This window comes from Pygoscelis adeliae, unplaced genomic scaffold, assembly GCF_000699105.1.
Source record: "Pygoscelis adeliae isolate BGI_AS28 unplaced genomic scaffold, ASM69910v1 Scaffold31, whole genome shotgun sequence".
NCBI classification, from domain to species: Eukaryota; Metazoa; Chordata; class Aves; order Sphenisciformes; family Spheniscidae; genus Pygoscelis; species Pygoscelis adeliae.
The window spans coordinates 580,771-605,631 of NW_008824233.1; the positions used below are offsets into that span (position 1 = coordinate 580,771).

At 41.3% G+C, this 24,861-nt stretch overlaps 1 protein-coding gene across 1 annotated transcript in view; it reads right to left on the minus strand.

Annotated features, from left to right (window-relative positions):
• The window catches only part of NDST4 (N-deacetylase/N-sulfotransferase (heparan glucosaminyl) 4), an 86,241-nt gene that overhangs the window by 8,282 nt on the left and 53,098 nt on the right, over window positions 1–24,861 (minus strand). The window contains exons 6-9 of the mRNA XM_009334908.1: window positions 5,713–5,895; window positions 3,912–4,008; window positions 2,662–2,785; window positions 901–1,075 (exon numbers count right to left, since the gene is read on the minus strand). Of these exons, the coding sequence (XP_009333183.1) occupies window positions 901–1,075; window positions 2,662–2,785; window positions 3,912–4,008; window positions 5,713–5,895 (579 nt within the window). The remainder of the gene's footprint in view (window positions 1–900; window positions 1,076–2,661; window positions 2,786–3,911; window positions 4,009–5,712; window positions 5,896–24,861) is intronic.

The following is a 24,861-nucleotide window of genomic DNA, read 5'->3' on the forward strand; positions in this document are numbered from 1 at the left end:
GACAGGCGGGAGGGGAGCTGAGGAGCCAAATTCTGCCAAAGTAGGCACAATTTTTTTTACTGCTTTGCATCTCGCATTGGCAGTTGTAAAGGTGCAAATGAGATATTAAAAAGGGTGCAAAATGCAGCCCTAGGCCATGTTTTATTCCTTGCAGAACTCATAATAACAGTATCAGAAATGGTGTATTTTATGCTTATTGCAACATTATTAATTTGCGTCTGTTTTAACACTGCTTTTAGTATTTCCTTTATCTGTATGACTACACCATATCTTACATGCATGCTTAAACATCTCTTTAAAAAGAGTTTTTTTAAATAGTTCAGACTTTGTTATGGAAAGCTGCCGGCTCAGTAAAAGGCAAGAAAGAGCATCCTAGAGTTTTCTCGGAAAAACAACAGGCTCTCTTTTGTTTCCAAGGAGAGAGAAAAAACCCAACTCTCCAGACACAGCTCTTTTTAACTCCTTGGAAACTTTAGAAGACACTGCGTATATTTGTACACCACCACGTATTGCTCAGCTTACACGCTGGAGGATGGGATGAGGTACCAGATTCTCAGCATCAAGAGCTCTGATTTTCTAGCTAGGCAGTGCTCATTTTCCCCCGTGTATCTCCTGGGCGAGGAGCACTGCTTTTCCTCTATGCAGTGTCAGCTGTAATTGAGATTAAACTGTTTGTTTACAGCTGGTGGCAGCTCTGTGCTGAGAAGTTTCATCATTTATGACACTGGTGTCACAGGTGCCAACTGCAAAAGCTGGCATTCAGCAGCTTTCCACTTCTACACAGTGCAAATGCTTTGCAATAAATCCCATTCTTGCTCAAGGACACAAATTCCCACTGATGTTGGCCATCATCCCCTCCCATTGATTTCACTGTCCGTTTCTCGAAGGCAAGGTCTGTACCTGGTACCAGGAATACGCCCGATCAGATGGGTCGATGAGGATGGTGATGATCTTGGCCTTGGGAATGAGGGAAGCAGCTCGCTTAGGAGCTTCCTCAGAATGGAAATAGTTGGCACTTTTCTCAAAGAGGAGGTCGGTGGTGATGTTGGAAGGAGAGGGGAAGAAATCCATGTACCTGGGAGGTGAAGAAACTTGTTAGAATTAGCAGTATCACAAAAGGGTCGTATCCCTGTGCTTCCCGTTTCATGGTAGGTGAAAAGGTGAATTTTCAGACATAATTCTCAAGAAGCAAAATTTAATTTCTCAGCTCACTCCAGAACTGGAATAAGGGGAACGCATCTTGGCTCTTACATGGTGCTGGTAATAGCTAAAGCCTCCGTGAAATCAGGTAATTAGGTTTTTCCTTTGGTGGATGGGATTTTTGCTAATAAATTCAATGTCAAAGGGATATCTTTCACCAGTTTGGAGTGAGTTCAGTTCTAGCTGCAGAAAAAAATGGGAAAAGCTTCAAAATGTCAACCATTTAATTTTAACATTGTTGAAATATTTAATTTTGGAACTGACAAATCTTTTCTTTTAGACGTTTTCAGAATGCAAGATTTGAATTTTGGCTTTGAATAGTCTTTTCCACTTAAAATGGATTGGAAGTAAAAGTAAGTAAAACAGAAGGTTCAACTGAAAGGGTGAAGAATTCAAACGAAGCAAAAAGGTGAAATTGTTTTGGAGGCAATTTTCGGTCCCTTTAGTTTTGCTGAGCACTCCGGGAACTTCCAATTTTGGTGGGACTAACCGTTTTTCGTGTTCTTTCCATGGAAACGAAGTGTGCGGGGCCTCACCCTGCACACAGGACCCTACTGACTTTTGAACCTGCAGGCCAATTTCGGTGCAGCATGGCAGAAGAGGGCTCTGAGAGGCCAGTCTCTTCCTCTGTACGTTGTGCAAGGGGCTGCAGAGGAGAGACCCCCCCTGTATCACCGCTCCTTCTTCTCTGAGTCTATTGCACCATGTCCTCTACGATAGCCATGGGTGATCTCTTTACGCAGTATGGAAAAATAAACGCCAAGCATTTCTTTCCCTTTATTTTTCGTGACACCTTGAACTGAGAAGCTGGTCTCGTAGTTGCGGGGACAGCCTGCTTTTATCAGTCAGCCTCATTTGCTCTGCACGCTCTCCATGCCGTACGCGGGCAAGGAAAACCGCTCAAGATTAACCTGTTTCTGTGTAGTGTGATATTTGTCTTATATTTCAGTTTTCACACAAGGATGAGAACTGCTGTTCCCTGTGGAAATGAAAGCCTTACAAAAATGCTTTTCTTAAGCAAAAATAGTAAAAGCAATATTTAAAATTGCGATAGGAATACCAGCTGAAATGCTTTATAGTGGGTTTTTTTTCTCATGAAGAGAAGAATCGAATCTTACTTCATGAAAAGCTGCTTTTGAAGAAAAAGAGTATAATTCAGTATAGATACAGTTCTGAAAAGACAGAGATGCTATTCAGCATGAAGACAGACATCATAACTGAGCTGGCTATTGTATTCATTTGTGTAAAAAATACGAAAATTGTTACTGTGATATCTAAACAAAATTAAGGACTTGATTAAATGTCCCATCATTACAAATTAGTTTCTCTTTCTGTCTGACAATGCCAAGCATAACAAATTCATCCAGTAATTATGTCAATGTCATACATGCTTCTGTAATTGTTCCATTGTGATTTACCATGTATTAATAATGAACACTTCTTTTTTGTTATTCTTCTTACCAGTCAATTCCCTTGTGGTAGTTGTTTCCGTTGAAGAACTGAACTTCTTCAAAAGTTTTTGGACTAGGGAGATTACTGATAATGGAAGGATGCATCAGAAGAAATAAATAAAGCGCTGTTGTTCCTACGACAACAAAAAGAGATGCCATTAGAAAACAGAAGAAAAACCCTTTGACTTTATTAATTCAAGAAAGTACTTTAAATCAACGCACGCTGAGATGTGCAGGAAAATCAGATCACCTTTTATAAGAAAGTTGCCTGTTGATGAAAGGCCTCTGTAAGCACAAGGGGCTTTCAGAGGGAGGGGGGGAATACATGCAGACTTCTCTGCTCATCGGATTTTTCCCATTTCCAAACTCTGAATTCTGCTCTCTGATGCAAGCACGGTATTGCTGTTGATGACATTGCTTGCTTGACTGTGTATTTAACCAGTGAGGGAATCTGGCCTGAACACGTTTGTTTTCAAACGTGTTTATGTTGCGCAAAACTTTCCCAAAGCCCTAAGTGTGGGATTATGCTTTTGTTGCTCCCAGAACTGCACTTTTGTCCTCTGTGTATTTTTTCTGGGGGTCTGCTATCGAGGAATAAACTGTCTATTTCAATGCTAGCAAACCTGTATGTAATAAGTATGCTTTAAAATCCCAGTAACAGTGCTTTTTTGGTATTTGTTTGACAAAAACAACTGGAAATGATATATGATGGTAAATGAAATTTTGGAGAATGTGTCTTTAAACTTGCTCTTCGATGATTTCATGCTACGCAAGCTATCATTGGACTATGAATCAAGACCTGCTGTCTCTTTGTCACTGTCGCAGAATTTCTATATGATCTTGGATTAGTCATTTATTTCCCTGCCTCAGCATCCACTTTCTGTAAAATCCCAGCTATCCTGGGAGTGGGAATATGTGGCTTAATTCAAATAATGCCCTGAGCCTCTCAGAGGCCTGCAAGGTGGTAAATACATTTATTGTCAATTAGGGTCTCAAACGATGTTGAAATAATTTGTCAAAGAACTTAATAACAATCTTAACACTTGGCCAGCCTGACGGCTTGGGTTTTTTTTTATGGTGAATGAATGCAATTTTACTATAGAAACAGTTGTCCCTTTCTGTTGGCAGTGAAGGCGTTACCCCGCAGGGATCGGGAGTGCACCATCTCTATAGCAGGGAGTTGCCTTCAGTTTACAGGACACAAATACACAGATACAAAACCGGGGGGCTAGCTTCGGTTACAAATTCATTACTTCTTACCTGTTTTCTGGGGTCCTATCACAAGAAATTTGGGTAGGTGGTCACAAGTTTTGTCTCTGGACCAAATATCCCTGTGTCGTTTATCATCACACGGATTCTGAAGAAGAAAAGGCGGCTGTGTACATCACACTGGGGGTATCCTAAATGTTTGCATGCACGCGAGTCTTTGCAGGTTCTCAATGTTATGCACTAATGCCAGAGCCTTACACTAAGTAGTAAAATCCCACATGTCCTCATAAGAGTTTACTCTAGACAGATATTGAGCACTCTGGTACGGATCCATGGAAGCATTCAGGTACACGGGGACCAAACTCCTAGGTATCCTTCCAGACCAATCCTTCCAGGGGTCCCAGTGAAGTCAGTAATGCTACACAGTTGTGCAAATCCTGGAAGGACTGGTGTCAAAATCCACACCCTGTGAGACTACTGCACATCCTTCTCTCCGTTAGTCAGGCTCATTTCATAAACTGAGTCCATAGGCACGTAGGTAGGCACGTATGTGGTCCCTTTGACTAAAATTCAATGTGTATATAATGGTTTTGCATGACTGAGGATTAAATTCAGTCATTAGAAAAAAAAGAAAAGAAAAAGAAGAAAAAAAAAAGATTAAAACATTGATTTAATCAAGTTTTCATTTGAGGTTAAAATGGAAACCTCTGTTTGAATAGCTTCAAGGCATTACTTTCTTAGGTGACAAAATGGTTTCAGATGCATAGGACTTAGTGCCAATTTTAATTTACATAAGAACCCAAAAGGAAGGACAAAATAGAAATGTGGGGTATTATTCATCTCCTTATCTTTCTACTACCTATGAATGCAAAATAAAAATGTGTGAACAAAAGACCCCACAGAAAAGGTTAGGACTGACTGCTCTTTAAAGCCGTTATCATATAGATACTGCTTTTGCATAGTATTGGCCGGTAATAGAAGATACAGTTTGCAAATAAGGTTAACAAAATATAATGGAGAAAATCATTAACTGATGTGAATCACTGCAGCTCCACTAAACTCAATGGAAATATTATACATTTATACTTCCTTTGCATCTGAGCCAAAAATAATAGGGAAATTTTCTGCTCCTTTTTGCCAGTGTAAGCCCAAATTAACTGCACGGTGTCACTCTGGACTTATGCCTGCACAGCGTGGCACATCATATTCTGAGTAAGAGAAGAGCCAGATATGCGTAACAATGATTAGGAGATTAGAGTGTTGAGATTACAAGCAGCACTATTGTGCATTTGAAACAGAGATAGAAAATAGTCAGTCTGTGCAGAAACCCTTTTCCATTCTTAAGAATAGCTGCCCATTCTGTGTTTGCTGCCCTGACCCCTCCTGCCCTCCCTCTTCCTCGCTGTTTCATTAAAGGGGGTCCAGATGGTGGGAAATTCTCCTTGTAGCTGCAGCGATCCAACGTCAGTGATTCCCCATTAAGGAGTGCAATGAATCTGCATCATTTGCCTCGAGGTAGCTCTCGCTACCGGCTGGCTGAGGGCATCTCACTGATAGTGCAACACGATTAGTTAACACAACACGATGCATCAGCAAAACTACAGACAGGAGGGACGGGAAGGGAAGCTTGCTCTCACATAAATGGCAGTTAGGTGCTTTTACCATGCCTGATTTGGGGTGAGTGGAAGCTAATCCATTTCCAGTCACAAGCAGTGGTCTCCCAAGAAAATTTAAATAATCTAAGAAGGCATGCAGGAAGAAATAACATATCTGAATGTGAAGTGGGATTTTTTTTTTTTTTACAGGAAAAGATTCTTATTTCAACAAGCGGATTGTAACTGGAGGGCATTACCTGCCAAAGAGGGTCCGTCTGCTCTGGGAAGAGCTCAAAGTACTTCTGAGCCAGCTGAACTGGGGGCAGCGTCTGCAGTTTCAGGTTAGTCGAGCTCTTAACAAAGTTGGCTAGGTTCGCAAAGGTGTATAAGCCCAGGCGGTCGTTCCCGTAGTTAGACAAATGGGTCATGAAGATGCTGATCTGGGAGGCAAGAGAAACCTTTCAGTCGCAGGACGTCAGGAGGTAGCAGCGTCTGGCTGGAAGAGGAGGCACGGGGGCTCCCAGGAGCTTTGCCGAACCCTCTCTCCCCCACCCAAACCCAAAAGAAGACGATGAAACCGTTACACCAGTTGCACTTCCTAGCCCCTCTGTGAGGGACAAATCACCATACTTGTCACGTATGCGCCATTTCTTTAAAATCCCCCTTCTTATCTGAAGGGATGTATGACTCACGGGCTCTCCAGGGACTGGCATTCAGGAGATGCTTTCAGAGGTATTTTCTTTTTTTATTCTTCTGTTTTGACTTCTTTTCGCAAACAACATAAAAATTGTTTCTTGCATGCCTCCTGTTTACTTCACTGTTCCTCATCCCCGGGCAGGCCGCCGGGAGGCACTGGCGTACGTGACCCCTCGGTTAGGAGTCCCCAGCATCCTGGCACCTCCGAGGGAGCCACCTCTCCGCTCCTTGGACATGTAGGCAAAGCTTAATTTCGGGGCTGCTATTTATGGAATTAACTTGAAAATCTGGCTAAGACGCTGTCTCCGCCGAACGCAGGTTGGCTAGTTTGTTTAAAATGGCATGGCTGTGAGTAGGTGAATAAGGTCTGAAATGTAAAAATTTCAAGCCTTTGTGAGTGATGATATCTCGGCTAAATATCACTATCATCGTTTTCTCCTTAAAGCCAATATAACTTCTGCCTTTTTATCAGCCTTGCTATGGTTCTCCTTTACATGGCCACTGCTTTGTAGATCTTATAATTTCTTTCAGAGGGATAAAGAGAATTTGTAAGAATAATGTGAAGAATATATTTCCCAGTATTTCCTTTACATGAGGTGATTAAACCCAGTTTTGCGGCTGCAAAAGCTTGGTTTATCTGTGCATTGCCATTATTTATTTTTATGAAGATTTTATCAAACTGAGTGTTGGTACTTGACTGTTTTACTCAGTACATCGGCCTAAGATAGGATGCGCAATGACCGTGGAATTTAATTACGCTGTTATCAAGAAATAACATACCAGTGGTAACTGAACAGCGTATATTTTTCTTCTTTTTCAGCACCATCTCTGAAGCTGACAATGAATAATATGCGGCAGTTTGCAAAAAGTACAAATTAACTAATGTGACCACAGCAATTAAACAGAACAGCATGCCAGGCAGTGCACTTCTTAGTAATGATACCATGCTTCAAGGAGGCCTTGACGCGAAGTAAAAAATTAGAAGTATAATGTTGGTTACAGCGAACTCCAGAATATGGTGGTGGGAAGTTTAGCAGTTTGCTGTCCTACCATAATGCAGGAAATTTCTGGAAAAGGAAACTAAAGCATCGGCTTTGTGAACTCAGTGATTGCTCTTGGTGAGAAAAATACATCCGTGGTCCATAGGAGTTTCCCTTTTCCCAAAGCCTTGCGCATCTACCGCAGCTATGAATTTCACAGGAGAGATGAAGAATCCACTCAAAGGCGGTATCTTCAGTGTCCTTACCCATGAAGTCCTCCTTCACGTGAAGTTTAAAATACCTCCATATAGGAAGGATGTATAGATGACCTTTATGGAGATGCCCCTTCATGCCACACTGAACACCTCAGCCTGAGAGCAAAGCGTGGCCTTGATGACGAGAGGAAACCACGCTGAGCCGCAAGCGTTAGCGCGTGGAGGATCGGCTTCCCAACGTGCTGACAGTGTTTTACGTTCTCGTTGTACACAGCCGGTTCACGTGCACCCTGTGAGACCATGGACAGGGGTCCGTTCACCTTCAGGTTGGACTGGGTTCAGAAACGGGACATAGGCTCCACACTCTATCTCCTAGCCTTTTTGTGCCTGGTTTCGGTTAAGTAGCTGGCTTGTAAAAGCCTCGGGAGGGCTTGGTGCCTGAAGACTGGCATGAGCAATCGCCAGTCTGCTCAGCCACTTGTGTTACCTGCATTACCCAGCTAGGATGCAGGTCTGCAGGCAGGGGTAGGGGTATAAGCGATGCATATTTTGGGGTCTGAAGCACCTGACTCCGAAGAGATTAGTCATCAGCAGTGAGGACACCTGATTCACGGGTAAATTGCTTGCTTTGCAGATAGCTATCTACATCCAGGTGAGTCTCTTTTTGGATGATTAGGAATGGGAACTGACAGCACAGCTGGGGGCTGGGTGTGAGCTTATAAAGTGATGTGCAGGCAGCAGAGAAGGGGCTGCAGGAGAGGAGGCAGTGTGTGTATCTTCATCTTCCTCCTTTGAGAGCTGCAGCAGGAGCTCTGGGTCTCCAGCACCCTGGGTGCGTGCTCAGGTCAGTGAGCTTTTTTTCTTTTCTCTGTGCCTTGAGGGAAGCTGGATGTAGTTTGAGTGGTGCCTTGCACAACCCAGACATGGGGTGCAATGTTTAGGCTGCAGTCCTTCGAAGCCTGAAGTGTATGTTAGATATGCTGGAGATGTCAAGGTGTGTGCTCTCCTTGCCAGGGGCAGGCTATGGCTGGGAAACCAGGTGGGCTGTCCTGGCACCCTGGTCCCTGAGCTACAGCCCTGGAAGCATGTGTCTCAGCTGGGTGGCAACCAGGCTCCCCAGCAGCTAAACTGGTGGGAAGTGCTGAGTCTCAAAACTCAGGACCTTCATGCCTAAAATGGCTGCAAAATGCCCAGGTCTGTCTCAGGAAGGTTGTTATCACTGATCTGCGTGGCTTTGTCCTGCTGACTGTGAAGAGCTTTCCAAAGCAAACCGCTGCTACCATCTGAAGATGAAGTTTGCCCTTCAGTACGTTGCTGCTTTGTGGTCCCAGGCTCGAGCTCTAGCAGAAGAAAGTGCTGCTGACAAAAATACTGTGTCCGTCGCACACCACGCTGTTCCGACTTTCAAAATAACCACAGAATAAAAAGCCACAAGCTTTCTACTTTCACCATCTTGTTCTGCCAACGTGGTGCTTCTTTAAGCATCAGCCCACAATGTTTAAGAACAAGTCCATTAGTTTGTTAAATTATTGATAAGGCTCTTAGTACTTTCTATAAGGTGAAGATGGATGGAGCTTAGGAGAAAGCGTCCCTTATGGCCCATCTGCAGTGTGTTTGCACTTGTGCCCGCTTTATTCCACAAAAGGTAGTTTATTCTTCACTTTTTTTCCATTCTGAGCCTCTGTTGAGCAAAGATCAGCGACTGTACAAGATCTTTTATCTGTCAGCTTGACCCCGTGGATTCCAGTGCCTATGCATTTTATGACTGAAAGTGTTTGACATAACTGGAATGAACACTAAAATTGCCCTGAACTTTGTGCATGTCCATATGTCATACCCCAGAGACTTACAAGCAAGGTAATGAATCTTCTTCTTTGGGTTTCAAGTCTACTGACCTTCTCGCCCCCCTCCCCCCTCCTCAACCCCAACACAAACATATCTTTTTTAGTTTAGAGTTCAACTCCTCAAAATGTGACAAATGCTTCCTGCAAACTATTTTAAAATGATGAAAAGGAAAACACTTATAGGAAATGTTGATAGAGAATATCATCTTGTCTCTGAAGTGTTTTTTGATAAGTGCTAAAGGGTCTGTCGATGACATTTAATATTATTGCAGCAATTTAATATTCTTGCAGCAAATAAAGTATGCAAGTAAACCTACTTGCTCTTTTTGCTTTTTTACACTTGAATTTGAATGAGATTTTTTTAATGTAAAAAGGTACTTGTAGGAGATGGATATTAGCTTATTTTAAGAGTTTCATTAGGCTGCAGTCCGATCCAAAAGATTCAACTGATCACTCTTTATGGAGTCAAAAGATCTTGGACATCTCTCTTGACTTCTTTTGCTCCATTGATCTTTTTTGAAGTGAAAAACCCCCTCAAATATAATGCATTATACACAAGAAAACCATATCTAATTCTTTGCCGTCTATCTCCAAATCAGTTGAGACAAAAGGAGATGGGTATTAACTGTTCATGTTTACAGCATGGATGGACACAAAAGTTTGTTTTCGTGCCGATGCATCAATCCATAGAAAATGGAATAGTCTAGAAATGTGCTGAGCTAGCATAATGCTGCTGCGTGCCTTGGGGCTGGCACTGGGATACACAACGCCATCGCACTGCTTTGCCGTGCTGTTTTGGTGGACCCAAAAAGGCTTCAGAACCAACCTCGAGGGCAAGAGTGAGGGAACCAGTGAAAACCAAGGACCGTCCCCTCCTGCAGTGCTCTGGGCAAAACTGAGAATAAAAGAGAAAGAGCATTTTTTCGTACTTTCTGTGATGAAAAGTAAGCTACCACACACAGACTGACACTAACCAGCAGGCAGCTCTTCATCAAGGTAGGGATAATGCTTTTAGGAGGGAGGCAGGATGCTGCTCTGCGCAACGGTGCGGTGCAAAGGCAATAAATTGTTTCGAATTCCTAAGGCTGGGGAAAGGGCTCTGGCTGCATCGCATTACTCTTAAGGTTAAACTAGCATAAGCAATGTGTGTTACACAAATGTGCAGAGAGGCACTGAGTAAAATCCCCTGCTGTCACTATACAATCCACAGCCAACACGCTATGGGAAACGAGGTCGGTTGTGTGTTGTTTTGGCGCTGGTCGTGTTCGCCCATTGGTGCCAGAACGCAGACGCTTTGCAGGACGGCAGCATTCAAATGATGCTGTAGTTTGTACTGATGCAGTATCTTCTTAGCTTTGGCAATTTCTCTCTCCCTCTGTCCCCGTTGCTGTGATCACTCATATTTTGAGAGGCGTGAAGGGGAGAGAATGCTGAAGGTGTAGGTAGGAAAACTTTCTTTCTGCTTTCTTCTTTCTTCCATCCACCCTCTGATCCAGATCTCAGTCGCTGCCTCCCTCTCATACCCTGTAATCACTTTCCCTTTTCTGCAGCTGGGGTCCTTTTGTTACAGAAACACTATTTTTAATAATTTTTTTAATCCCCCATTTTATTGTAAGAAACATCTACAGCTTTTCAGCTATGGCTTTCAAAGACTTGCACAAAAAAGGGAATTCTGAGTTTTACATTTTGCTGGTGACAAAACTGCAGCACAGATGGATGGTGTGATTTGCAAAGAATTAATCTCCCGCAGGGGAGCCTGCTGCTGGGCTGGTCTACCCTCCCCAGGGTGACCTGTGCGGCACTTCCAGGAGCATCTTATTTATATCTATATTCAATGGGAATAAATGGAGAGCTGTGGCCCACAGACTGTGGAAATTCTGATTTTACGATTGTAATGGGCTTTTTTCTCCTGGTTTCTGTTGCCTGCTCTTATTACCATTTCAGAGATGTCCACAATGGCCTGCAATTTCTCTGCTCAAAAGAAAAGAAGTGGGAGGCGAACAGTGGTCCTAAATTTCTCAGACCACCTGTGCAGTTAATATGCCATTCTAGTTGATAAATCATATTATTTCCATTAGGCTGGGTGGGCAGGGGGGAAGAAAGGGTATTTTATACTTCCTCCACCTGACAGAATCCGACAGAAGCTATATCCTTCAACTGGCTCTTTACCAGCTCTGCTTCTAAACCATAATATTTGGTTAGTAACTTATTAACAAACCTGAGCTGGTCACACCTATGATATGAGATTGTTTGTAAACTAATGACAGCACCACCAAGCCATTTTACTGTCTGGTTCTTGTTTCCAGGGCTTTTAAAAAGCAATTATATCCAGAAATTATACCTATACAGCATATTCTCTATATGTAATGTTAGTATATGCATGCTTGTGTTATACACGTAAAATGAAATCTAGATTAGCGATTAGAGAAAAATAAAAGGTTTGGTTTCAAAATTATTGGAATATAAACCGTGCTAGATCTGCTTGAAGTGCCCAGAAACTGCATCCTGTTCTCAGAGTTAGTGCGCTTTCTCCAGACGCACAGCCCTATGTACCTATTAATGCAGAATATAGAGGTTTATTTCCTCCTGTAAGTGCTAAACTCAGTACAGTCTTAACTAAAAGCACTTGGTTTTGGACGAAGGTTAGCTACCTGTCTCTGGAGGGCACTAGGATGCTAGTCTACTCTAAGACTGGAAATCACATTTGTCTTTTTTGGGAGGATCATCCCAGAGAACTGCAAACCACTGTAGATCCTGCAGTGTGGACATAGATTTAAAGAGAAGTTTGCAAAAAGTGTTGAACTCTAGTGGGATTTTCAGACTGGCCGGGTGACCCACGTTGCGCTAGCAGTAGCCGGGTAGCTATGACGGTCCCGCTGGTCATTTAGCTATGCTTTCAGAGGCTTAAATTCCTTACTATATGTGACCACCAGGAACGCAAATACCATGAAGGTCAAAGGGTGAAGTGACTTCCAAATCCAGGACATATTTGCTTTTAAAACGCTATCCTTTGCATGTGTGCATTTGTTTACTGCAGGATTTAGTTTATGCTATACATGCAGCTTTGAGTGCAGGAGTGTTTGACTTTCACTTCAAAGCTGTGCCTTTGGATGACTGAGGGTAAGTCCTACCCTCAGCTGGTGTGAATCCCTCCGGGCTGAGTGAAATCTGCAGTTGTGTTGGTTTGTACAGGAGCTGATATTTAATAAGGCTGCTTCCTCTGTGTTCCCCAGGAGCTCATGCTCCATAGCCACCGATGTCCTTCCCGTCTACCCTAGTGAATTAAAACAATTATGAAATTAGCACAAAGCTTCTGCTTTCTCCTTGAGAATAACATGTGCCTATGTGCTAGAACAGAAATTGCTGGAAAAAAGACTGTTAGTGCTCCAGCTTCCAGCTGAAGGGTAACCCAACCACTCTCACTGCTGTACCTGGCCAGTCTCAAGGATGGCTATTCAATATTGGGAATCAAATATTGGCCGATACCTTTATGTTGATGTTTGAAACTATGCCTAGCCATCATCGATCTAGCACTTGCAATGAAAAAATCAGTTACAAAACTTACGTATAAATGTGCTCCACCTCATCCTCTCAGCCATTCAATAATTAAATAGGCTCAGTGTTCCCTTTTAGGTCCTTCCCTCCTGCTCGTCCTTTGGCCCTGCCCCATTGCTGGAAAGCCCAGGAACAGAGCTAGGTCTCGCGTGTGAATCCTGCTCCTCTAAGAGGAACTCGTTGTTCACTGACTTTAACAACTTTTTTCCTCGCTTCTGCACCTCTTAAATAAAATTTGCAAGAAGGGAGGAATTAATGCATGCAAAATAAACCAGGGGTATAGCTCAATCTTGTGCAAAACAAAGACATGTTGGGATATATATGGTGCAGGCATCCTGTTCTTGTAGAAATGTGGTAGCATATTTACTGCTCTTCTCTGCTCCTCTCTTGCATGAATGTTTCCCAGAAAAATGAATTTTGCTGTTCCGCCTCTTTCCGTACAGAAAATGCTGTACGGTTGCTCCAAGAGCAAACGCTCATAATTGGATCTAGATGGCAGCATGTTGTATTTCTGAATGTGTAAATGGGATGTCATGGCTGAGAAAGGCGAAACTGTCAAGTGTCCATTTACTAATACCAAGTAGCTCCATGCTAGGCTGACCACAGAAATACCTCCTTCAGTTTCAAGTGTTTAATATATTTCACATCCTGACAGCCTCCTATTATGGATTACAGACTTTTCTTGTACCTTGTGAGCCAGAGCCCCATTCACTGATAATGAATCCCAGAATACTCGGGCCCTTAATGCAGCTGTTTGTGTAGCAGCACAAAAAGGAAGCTGGGAGTGAGATTTTTGTGTTGACAAAGCACTAATTTTAATAATGACAAATTGTTTCTCTAGAATTCAGCGCTATTCATATTCATGACCCTTCTGCTACTGAAGCAAAATCATTTATGTGCCTGAAAATCGCTTTTTTACTTTTACTCTATTTCCACTCTGCACATCTTTTTATATTTTAGCATTCTTGACAGGATAATCAAATATTTTCCAAACGTGATATCTCTAAAGAAAGCAACAAAGGCAGTGTTTGGAAAGAAACATTTTTGTCTTTGAAGGGGAAACAAAAACGTTGAATGGTGTTTCATTTCCCATGCCCGTATTCATTACAGTGTCTGTGTTCCACCCAAAGTGCTCCCAGCGATGGGAGGGGAAGCTGCTGTCGATCAATGGCTGTATGTGGCCTTGGGACAGCTATAAAAATGCTGTAGTGTGTGTATGTTGTTTTAACATTCCCTATTCAAAGAGCAAAATTGTTTCTCATTTACCCAGGATGCCTTCCACTTTTCCATTATTTATTTGGTATGATTAAATGAATTCTTTATTATTGACAGAAAAATCCTGTGCGTTGTTCCTTTCCCTATGAGAATAAAGTTGCTATGCTTGGTTTTTTATTTTCTAATATCTACCCAAGTTTCACTTCTAAAATGAAGGCTAAATCATGACCACATTCCAACACAGCAACTGTTTCCCATGTTATATACATCTTTGATATCCCTGACGTGTGGGGTCCTAGATGAAGAAAGCTAGTCAGGAGCTTCCACTCCATTAGTTATATATATTTTTAAGCCTGCAGTTAGAGTGATTTTTTTTTTACTATTAGGGCATGCTTTCAGAGCCTGTGAAAAAATAACTGCTGTTGTTGATGACTTTATGCAATCAGTGCATAGCTGCATTAGGGTAGAAAAACTAAATGGATTTTTTTGTCTGTTCATTTGTCACACTTGTATAAGTGATCAGCAGTACATCTAATTGCGGCCAAAGTTTAATGAATTCTGCACAAATGCAGTGCTACCAGTTACATCTGTGGGCCCCATGAAGTCTTTGCAGAAGTCTAGAGCAATTCAATCCTCCTGTTATAAGGAAATATTTTCATTTTTAAGTGAAATTCATGATATAGGAATTTGTTTTGTTGCCATCTGTGTTTTCTCATTGGAAAGACTTCCTTAGGCTGTAAACTTCCTCTAAAAAAAAAAACCTATTCAGTTCAGACTCAAGAATAAACCCAACTTCAAATTATACAAATGAACCAGATGAAAACGGATTTGGGTACTATTGTCTTAAGTCAGATTTGTACACCAACCATTTCTGGCAGAATAATAAAAGTATCATCAAAGACACAGCTCTGAGAAGTCTCAGATGGTTTTGGTCCCCAGTTTTCAAAGATGATCAAAGGAGTTTGTACAAGGAGATAGCTATCAATAACCCTTTTCCTTGACAGTATATGTCGCATGCTCCTTGTTAACTTCTATCAAGCAGCTACAAAATACTGGTCAAGGCTGTCAACCTCTTTAGTCATAATCCTCTGCAGATAAAAATCAGTTCAGCTTCAATTATTTTGTGCCAATGAATAATGTGAGTATTCCTTGGCAACAGTTTATGATACCAAATTACATCTCGCTCTGGCTGCATCTACAGAAAATCATGAAGCTTTCTCTATTACTGCAGTGAAATAATGATAGTTCTCCCATACTGTTCTTAATGTTGCAAATATTGTCCTGACAGTACCACCGTCGCAGCAGGAGGGCTGCCCTGAGCTGACGGGTGAATGGCGACCATGGGCCAGCATTAGTCCAAGGTCCTCTGCAGTGCCTTTGAGTGGTGCACTGTAGGCAGTGCTGTCTTACAAGCCTTGTATTTATCACAGCATGGAAAAATGCAAAAATAATTCTAAATAATACACTGTGCCTCCCCTGTATACGTGAGTAAAGTAAAATTTTTGCTTTTGGGTCTGTGGGAGTGAAATGATGATAGCACTGATCATTTGGGCCCCTCACTACAAGAAAGACATTGCGGTACTACTGGAGCGTGTCCAAAGAAGAGCAACGAAGCTGGTGAAGGGTCTAGAGCCCAAGTCCTATGAGGAGCGGCTGAGGGAACTGGGGTTGTTTAGCCTGGAGGAAAGGAGGCTCAGGGGGGACCTTATAACCTTCTACAGCTACCTGAAATGAGGCTGTAGCGAGGGGGGTGTTGGTCTCTTCTCCCAAGTAACAAGCAATAGGACAAGAGGAAACGGCCTCAAGTTGCGCCAGGGGAGGTTTACGTTGGATATTAGGAAAAAATTCTTTCCCAAAAGGGTTGTCAAGCACTGGAACAGGCTGCTCAGGGGAGCGGTTGAGTCACCATCCCTGGAGATATTTAAAAGATGTGTAGGTGTGGTGCTTAGGGACATGGTTTAGTGGTGGACTTGGCAGCGCTAGGTTAACGGTTGGACTTGATGTTCTTAAGGGACTTTTCCAACCTTTCGTTGAAGAAATTTTTCTGAATATCCAACCGATATCCAACCATAGCCTCCTTTTCTCCAGGCTAAACAACCCCAGTTCCCTCAGCTGCTCCTGACAGGACTTGTGCTCTAGACCCATGACCAGCTTTGTTGCCCTTCTCTGGACATGCTCCAGATATATCACAAATTCTGCTCTGCAACACAGAGCAGGGCTATAGAGGACTTTTACTTTAATGGAAATAAACAGCTTTCATTACTTTGAAGAAATCGAAATACAATGCTTATGTTTTAAGCAACATCAAATGTTAGTTATGTAGACAGCAGAGGATATGATGAGATATAATTAAGAGAGTTTGCTCTAAGCATGTAGTACCTGCATGGCTGCAGTACTACAGCTGGATCCATGGCTGGATAAGAGGAGGAGACTCTGCCACTCAGGAATCTGTGTAAACAACTAGACAGCATTCAACCAGGGGAGCCAGCAGTGGCCAGGCTGCCAAATAGCTAATAACAGTGGTAATAAATATTTATGAACGCTGCATTTGAGCCAAGCTGTGTGCTTGACTCGAGTCTCTCTGCATATACACTGTGGGTCACCTGGGAATGCTCCATCAAATTTCGCTCACCTGCAATGACCCGGGGTTAAATTTTGTCATCTCACAGCTTGGAGATGTCCCCTGACTGCTCTGGCAGGTTCTAGAGAAAATATTTCTAGGCAGGATGAAACTAGTCCTAAAGTAAACATGGACTTTAATGTTGTCGGACTGACCACCTTAAGAAACGAAGCATTTGCTTTAGCACTGCAGGTGCATAACATGTTGTTCGGGGGTGGTCAGTGTTAATACCCATAGAGGAAGCACAGTATTTCACCGATCACGGTTCAATACAGCAGGCAAAGATGCAAGCTGCCCTATACTCTTCAACAGGGCTTTGGTAAGTTCAACAGCAGTCTGACCTAGTGCCGTTGCTTTTTTTTAACTGGATCTTCAGTCATTTTTTTTCTCCCTATTTATCCTTCCAATGAATGAGTTAAAACATAATCCTCTGAGCTGGCTGAACTTTGGGAGAAATGTGCTCCCATATCTGCTAATGGCAAATAGTCAAAATGACTATTAGCTTGGATAAGAGTCCATAAACGACTTTCTTTGACATTTCTCTTTATAGATGTGCTTAAGTAAGATCTGGTTCTAACTGTGTTTTGAATGATGGAATGAATTATGTCTATCATTAATGTGGCACTTCACAGTATCCAGGTAGAGAAAGGTAAGGTCTCTCAGAGCAGTACTGACATTCCCTATGGAAATTACTGCCCAGGACCCTGCACAGCACACAGTTGTAGAATAACTATAAATCACCCTGTTTAAATTGAGCCCTCTTATAAACACTGAATAAGAGTTTTCACCAGGATACTTTCTTGGTATCCTGGCAAAGAAAGAAATGCCAGGCAAGTTGATACAGATTGGAGAGATGCAGGAAATTTATCATTTGTTTTTATAACTGTTTTACTGTCATGTTGCTATTCTTGCAGTTTTATGAAGACCTGGCTGCTAGATGTTATAGAGTATTCATAAATGATGATTAATTAATCCATTTTGGTGGCTTACTCTGAGCAAACAAACCTCAGTTAATTTAATTCTCTACTCTTGGTTTTAGAAGAAAAAAACACCAGCATTTTCAGTTCACTAGAGGATATAATATTCTCAAATCAGCCACTTTCCAATTAATTTTGAATGGCAAACACAGCAAGGAAATTTTGTTCTTGTCCATTTACTTCTATTAAGGATTCATTTTCAATAATCGGAGAATTCTGAGTCAGCTCATTTTTACCTTAAAGGCTTGCGCCTGACACTTTAATAAATTATCGTATGGCGTGTGCTTGAAGGTAACAGATTCTTTTTCTCTTTAGCCAATAACCCCCTTGTTGACACACAGTCATTTGTTACTATTTCTGCCATCACCTAACTTGCTGGGAAGTAATTCTGATAAAGTACCTAAATGCATGGTGTGGACTATCAGCTTTCATAACGGAGGAAAATGTCATGAAAGAAAGAAAGGAGATGTGTTATCCTTGAAATATTTTCTTCGTGCTCTGAGTTTCAAGCTAATTAGTTTCTAAATATGCTGATGAAGGCTTGAGTTTCCATGGGTTAATATTTTCCTATACGGGCTCTTTGCAGCTGGGGTAGCCATGTGGGATGAAGAAAAAAAGAATAATTTACAAAGGGGAAAAAAGATTCCAAAGTCTGAGCAAGGTTGGAGTGGATTTAATCATACACCTGGAGTTGGAAGATGGAAGTGGCTTCAACTTTTATGTTTGCTTAATAATATTTCTGTCATGTTATCAGTGCTTACAGGACTTGTAGTTGCAAAAGGAGATACCTTTAGGGGAAGGGGCGATTGTGCTGTAGATACAGGCACTTTTGTAGTGTGCTATCTTTCAAAACAAAGATAGATTCAATACAACAAATGTGTGTTTGTTGTATTGAACCTTAATACGTGCTGTGGCAGGCAGAAAACAGAAGTGTTTACGATGCCGAACGTGCATGGGATGTAAGTATTTTTCTGAATAAAGAAGAGATACTACCCTCTTCCTCAGGCAAAAGCTAATGACTGCATTCTGCAGTTATACTGCCCTGCCCGGGCAGCTCTGGCTGGGATGCTCCTGGGATGGCAACCCCATGGTCCTCTCTACAGGGATGAGCGCCTGGCCACTCTCTCGTGCTTCACTGTAACATTCGCTTAATCCAGGAAAACGGTTCTTTACATTGTCCTGGCGGGTTAATGGGCCCCTGTATAAAGAAAGGCGGCCCAACTCTCTCTTTTTTTTTTTTCATTTGATTTGGTATGTTTGTGACCTTTAAGACAAATTCTGCTGTAGCTGGTTAATAACAAAACTCCCTTTTAATTTGGTAAAACAAACATATCCCTCTTGTGTTGGAGAGGGACGTGCCTGTCCCTATAGGCAGTAGCCTGCTAATTGTGGCTCAACAAGTATTGGCATTTTTATAGTGGGGAGGTTACTTGCTTTCTTTTTCCTGTTCCTGAAACATGCTGAGATGCTCTATTCACAGGGCCCTTAGTAGAACTGCATTATGAATCACTTTTGGATTGCAGCGTATTTCCTACAATACCCAAGGTTATTTTTTATTCTTTCTACAGCTATGCTCAGCGAAACAAAGCAAATAAAAAGAAAATATTATTAACACTCAAGATGTTTCATAATAACACTCCCAAATCTCTTGTGGAAGGTATAAATTAACCCCTCTCTGCATTTACTTTTAATATTCTGAAGCAATAACGTGTGATTCTCATCTGTTTTTGTGATGAGTGAGAACAGGAAACAAGAACAAAATGTTCAAAGTAAGGCACATACGGGACATGCAGAATCCAGATCTAGCAGACTGGAAATGAACAATACCCCTTTAGTTACGGTGAGAGTTTAAAAATGTAAAGGCATTTAAGTGGCCCTCAAAATTAAAAGTGCCCCATGACACTGACAAAGAATTTGCCTACCCCTGCAACATGTGATCACGCCTTGTTCAAAGTCAGAATAATAACATACCTTTATTATGGACTGTCGGTAGCTTCTCCGGAGTTGAGTTCAAAGTTACCTTTCAATCACAAGTCTGATTTCACTCTCGACAACCAAATTCCCGCAAAAGAAGCTAATCTTCCTGAAATTCATATGCCACATTTCATCTCAGGTTAAAGCTGCTTAGGGATGTTTGATTGAAGTAGGAAGGGGAGTTTAGAAAAAGTGTTTAATTTTTCCCTTTTTCTGCTACTTCTCTTTTTCTAACTTTAAAAATGGCTTGATCTGTCAGTTGCAAATATGTCTTATTTTGTTGGCTTTGTAGACAAAAAACGTTTTATGCAGGGTATGCATGTGTCTCTGGATAATATGTGGTGATGCAGGTATAAATCTAGAGTAAAGAGATTTTTATATATAAATAAAACGCAGGAATGGCCTGTGCAAGTTCTTTATGGTGGAGCTATGAAAAGGAGACGCTGGGAGACTGAATTAAAACACCCTGTGAGAAGAAGGGGAAAGGAAGACTTAGCCCAGCCAAGTTCATGTGTGTAACAAGGAGGAAAAGGAAAGAACAGGAAAAGAGTAGTATCTCGAGAATTAAGACACTGAATATAAGTAACAGGCTGATCCTTGGTAGAGATCTTCAATTTAACCGCCTCTCTAGGGATATCCGACCTTCTCGGTTGAGGCTACGGAAAATCTTAATTCAGTGTGTTCAGCCGTGACCAGGGCAGAGATGGGAATGTCCCAAGGAGGGTGGGGGTCTCATATTAGGTTTCATTTTCTGCAAGCTTTTCCACTGTTTGAACGTGGCCAAAGATTGCATCATACTTTGCAAGAAACTTTGCCCTTGCATACACAGCAAGGTCTACAACTGCTTTGGTTTCAGCGTTAACTTGACACCGTCTCTCCGAAGGGGTTGGTGGCTGCAGGCCTGAAACGGGGCTAGAGCGGAGCAGAAAATAGGAAGGGCGCTGCAGGAAAAGGGGGTGGTAGTATTAAGGGTTACCCATTAGCTTTTCAAGGTGAACAGATAATGAGAAAAACATGCACCAGACTGGCAAGTAAATCCAATTAACTGACTGCTCAACTGAGCAAGTGGGTCTTGCTGGTTCTTCTCAAAGCCTGATGCAGTTATTTTTGCTTTAGTGTTCGACTGAGGTGCCTCTTGTGCTGTCATTTGCTGGCTTAATAAAAAGCTCTCTGGTTTAAAGAGGTTTTTTTAGGAGAAATTACTCTCTCACTCTTGTTTGTAGGGGCAATAATATTTAGGGCTGTATTTATTAGCTTATCTTGGCTGTTAAATGTTTATGACTGCTCTTTATTGTCTGTGAAGCAGGGGAGTAAAGGAGACGAACTAGAAAACCAACACTGGAAGACCTTGCAGATGCTGAAGATGTGATATATAGAACAATTTGTAAAAGCATGCTTTAAATATGTCAGAGCATTTCTCAGGAGACTGAATGAAGGGCAATGGTCAGAGAACATGGACTGAACCCACTTAGTTTTGAGCCTGACGTTTGGATGTGGAAAATCCTCCTTAAATTTAAATTCCGAGAGAGCTCCCTAACTTTTCGTATGAGAAACCTGCTTTTTGCTGCGAAAGTATTTCAGTTTGGGGACTGTATGTTATGAAGGCTTTTTTTAATTATAAATTTTCATGGTTTACATCTTGAAGCAAAGCAAGGGATTTGCTCTGCTCATCCCATTTGCTCGCTCCACCTCATGCTCCGTGTTTGTTCCTGATAGCAGATGATGTGACCGTGAGTGTGCCTTAGAAAATGTGTTGCTCTGACTGGCACGTCACAGCTTTCATACCAAAGCTCTCTTTCAAAAGAAAGAAGGTGCCTTAATGCAGGTTGATTTTAATGCCAGTTAACTTGTCTTTCTCTACCGAGTATGTCAAGGAGTATGTAAAGTTGGTTAAAGTTTGATGGGAAGGTATTTAGAAAAAAAAGGGGGGGGGGGGGAAAAAAAATTCAACATCTTGGCAAAGAAAAGGATTAGAGCACAGCACTGGTGAAGTGAACAAAGAGGAAGGGGGATTTTGCAAATATATTTTGGGAATGGATAAAGTTATTCTAAAGGGCAATTAAGCTAAGTGAATAACGAGAAGTAGAATTAAAAAAATAAATGCTGAAAATGACTGAAATGTTGAACTCCCTGAAATGCCATAATTTTTTTCATAGTTATGTGAAAAGGATTAGAGCACAGCACTGGTGAAGTGAACAAAGAGGAAGGGGGATTTTGCAAATATATTTTGGGAATGGATAAAGTTATTCTAAAGGGCAATTAAGCTAAGTGAATAACGAGAAGTAGAATTAAAAAAATAAATGCTGAAAATGACTGAAATGTTGAACTCCCTGAAATGCCATAATTTTTTTCATAGTTATGTAACTCAATGAAGCAAACATAAAAAAAAAATCTTTGAAAGCACCTCAAAGATCTGCAAAAAGGTTGTAAAGAATTGGCAAGGTTTAAGAAGAGAGAAAAGGAAATGATGCTGTTCAAAATGGTTTAAAAAGTAAGTGAATTAAGAAAAGCCTTAAGTTGACTTTGGTTTTTTTCTGTTGAAGTGGTGGAATGCTGTACACCTGCAGAAAACCCAAATATTTTTTCACAAGGGATCGGGTTGCTACAATGCTGGTCAGAGCCAGAGAATTTTCTATCACATTTATGTAGCTGGGTAGTGTTTTATTCAGATTAAGGACATGGTATTCTTCTTGTCTGATGTTCTTTGGTATTAAATTCCTGGCTTTGAAGATATGTCTTGAGTAGCAACATACTTTCTTGAGTAGTAATGTACGTCCTTGTTTTAAGATCTTACTACAATTAATACAGACATATGTGCTGTTCCCAGCACAGTGATAAGAATCTTAGTCTTGCAAAAAGGTTTATTTTACTATCAAAATTAGATTAGGCCCAAAAGCAGTTTTGTAAAACTTTTTTTTACGTTTTTGATTGAAGTTCTAGATGTCTTTTTCTCTCTTCCCTTGCTTATTTCTACTGACTGTGGTGGTTTTGCTGCTTTATTTTCACCACTGACATGGAAATGCTGATGATACGACTTTTAGGAGTTCTGTCCCAATTAAGATTTAGTGAATAACTGATTTTTTGATGTTGTTTGTCCAACCACAAAGTAAATAACATCGATGATGATAACATAACACTGATTGAACATCTAGCTTAAACCTGGCAAGGGAGAAAAAAATATTTCAGTTGAATGTTTCATTGCTTTTCTTGTATCAAATAGTAAAGGAAAACTCCAAGAGCACAGTAATGTCTCATTTTCTGTCCCAAACTGTATGTGTATTTCTTATTTGTAAATACATCTGAAACTCCTTGTTATTGTTCTATGCCTCCAAATGAACAAAGTCCTTCAGAAAGGAGCTAGATTGATACCTTTTGAAAGAGTTGCACTATTATTTCAAACCCAGTCTGTTCGCTGACACTTTTCCCACTAACTTTAATGAGCTTTGTTTTGAAGTGTTTATGCAAAGAATAAGTACCCCAAACTCTAGACTTGAGCAGCCTTCCATGTTAGCTGGATCCTGGAAAGGTCTGGCTGGGATTTGTGTAACCCTCATTAACGCTCAAAGGAAAGTTGGTTTGATTTCTGTCTGTCTTGGTGGAATTTATCCCTCCTCTGCATACTACTAAATCATCTCTGCCAGACATGACTCATCTTTAGGATTCATAAATTAGAAAGTGAAAATATCTCTGAGCCACAGTATTCAGTAAAGCCATTTAAAAAAAAAAATCTGTCGGAAGATCCCCTTGACAATCTCTCTGCAAACCCTTTATCCTAATACAATGTCACTTGAGCATTTTCTAATTTAACCATCTATGTGGTATTGCTTTGTGGAAGTGCAAACATTTTTGGTATATTATCTTAATATTTATTTGTAATACATCTGCTGTAATTGCTAACTCCAACCTGAGTAATGGATAGGGTTCCTGTAAACCACTTGTTTGTCTAGGCTCAGGAGGGGAAAAAAGAGAATTTGCCAGCAGCCTTCATTGGTGGTGTGTTTTAAAGTTCGGAAACGCTAGCAGATACTCAGTTCTTGCCTTTTTCAAGATTTAGCTGCAGGTTCCTCACCTCATGCAAAAACTGCATTATCTCCCACCTGCTCCCTGCTGAGGCCACTTTGTGAACTTCTCATGTGTGAAGTACGTGGAATATATACTCACAGAAGAAATAGTGTTGCAGTCAGTGTACTGCAACGTCAGTGTTACTGCTCGCCATTATCATTGAGAGCGCTGCAGTCTGACCCTAAATTAGTTGTAAATAAATTCTTCCTATCTGATACATTATTCCTATTTAGTAAATTTTCTTCCCCACATTTAATTATTCTTGAAATGTGATTCAGTAATCAAACTAATTGAAAAAATGTTTAATCATAACTTGATTATTTGTGTTCCTACTTACACTTGTTTGGGGGGATGGGATATTATAAATGGATGTCATAACAGCCTAAGGAAACATGAATTTCTCTGTGCTATCTTTTACAACCCGTCTTCACTGCTGAAATCTTGTTAAAAACACAGCTACAAATCAAGTCACCGCTTTGGGCCTGGAAACCCTGGTCTACATCATCCAGGCGAGGCATTTTCCTGAACAAAGCAGGGTTGTAGTGCAGATGCCATGCCCGTGCAATGAAAGGAACCGTGATCTATTACTTGTTTTTTTAACTCTGCTGGGGGCTGTTTTGGTTCGATGTGGTTGACCTGTTCAATGTATCGATGCCAATGCGGAGAGAGCATTAGGTCGGTGGTTATAGGGTTGAAAAGCAGGCAGCAGTCCTCCTGGAAGCTGGTGTTGATGTTGACTTTGGTCAACTTTGGCTGCTATTCATGCTAAAGTTTATTCATCCACTTATCGTGCATCTGCGTCGCTTCAGAACAGCTTGTGTCACCACTTATTCATAGACTTTCAGGTTTCTGTTTCTTTGCACCTGACATCTTAAGCTAGAAGGCCAGAAATAGCTGACTTTTAGCTTGTTTTTAGACAGCTAAATAGCTGTAATCCACAGCAAAAGCTGGTGTTGTGCTGATTTTAATCAAGGCACTGTGATTATGTCTGAAATTTGAAACAGTCTGAAAAAGACTGTCTTGAAGCGTGTGTGTGTGTGAAACCTGTAATAATTCTATGTACCGGCGAGTAAAGTATGGCTTTTCACTTCTGGAAGCCTTGCCTCAGAATAACTGTGGACATGAACTGAACTATTCTCACCTGTACTCGTCCTCCCTAACTAGTGAAAATATATGGTACCAGTTGGTGTAAAGGGGGGCAACTGTTGGACTAGTAAGATGAAGCAAAGAAGCCAGTGAATCGAGCAAGGAAGCTGGTGTGGGATGGT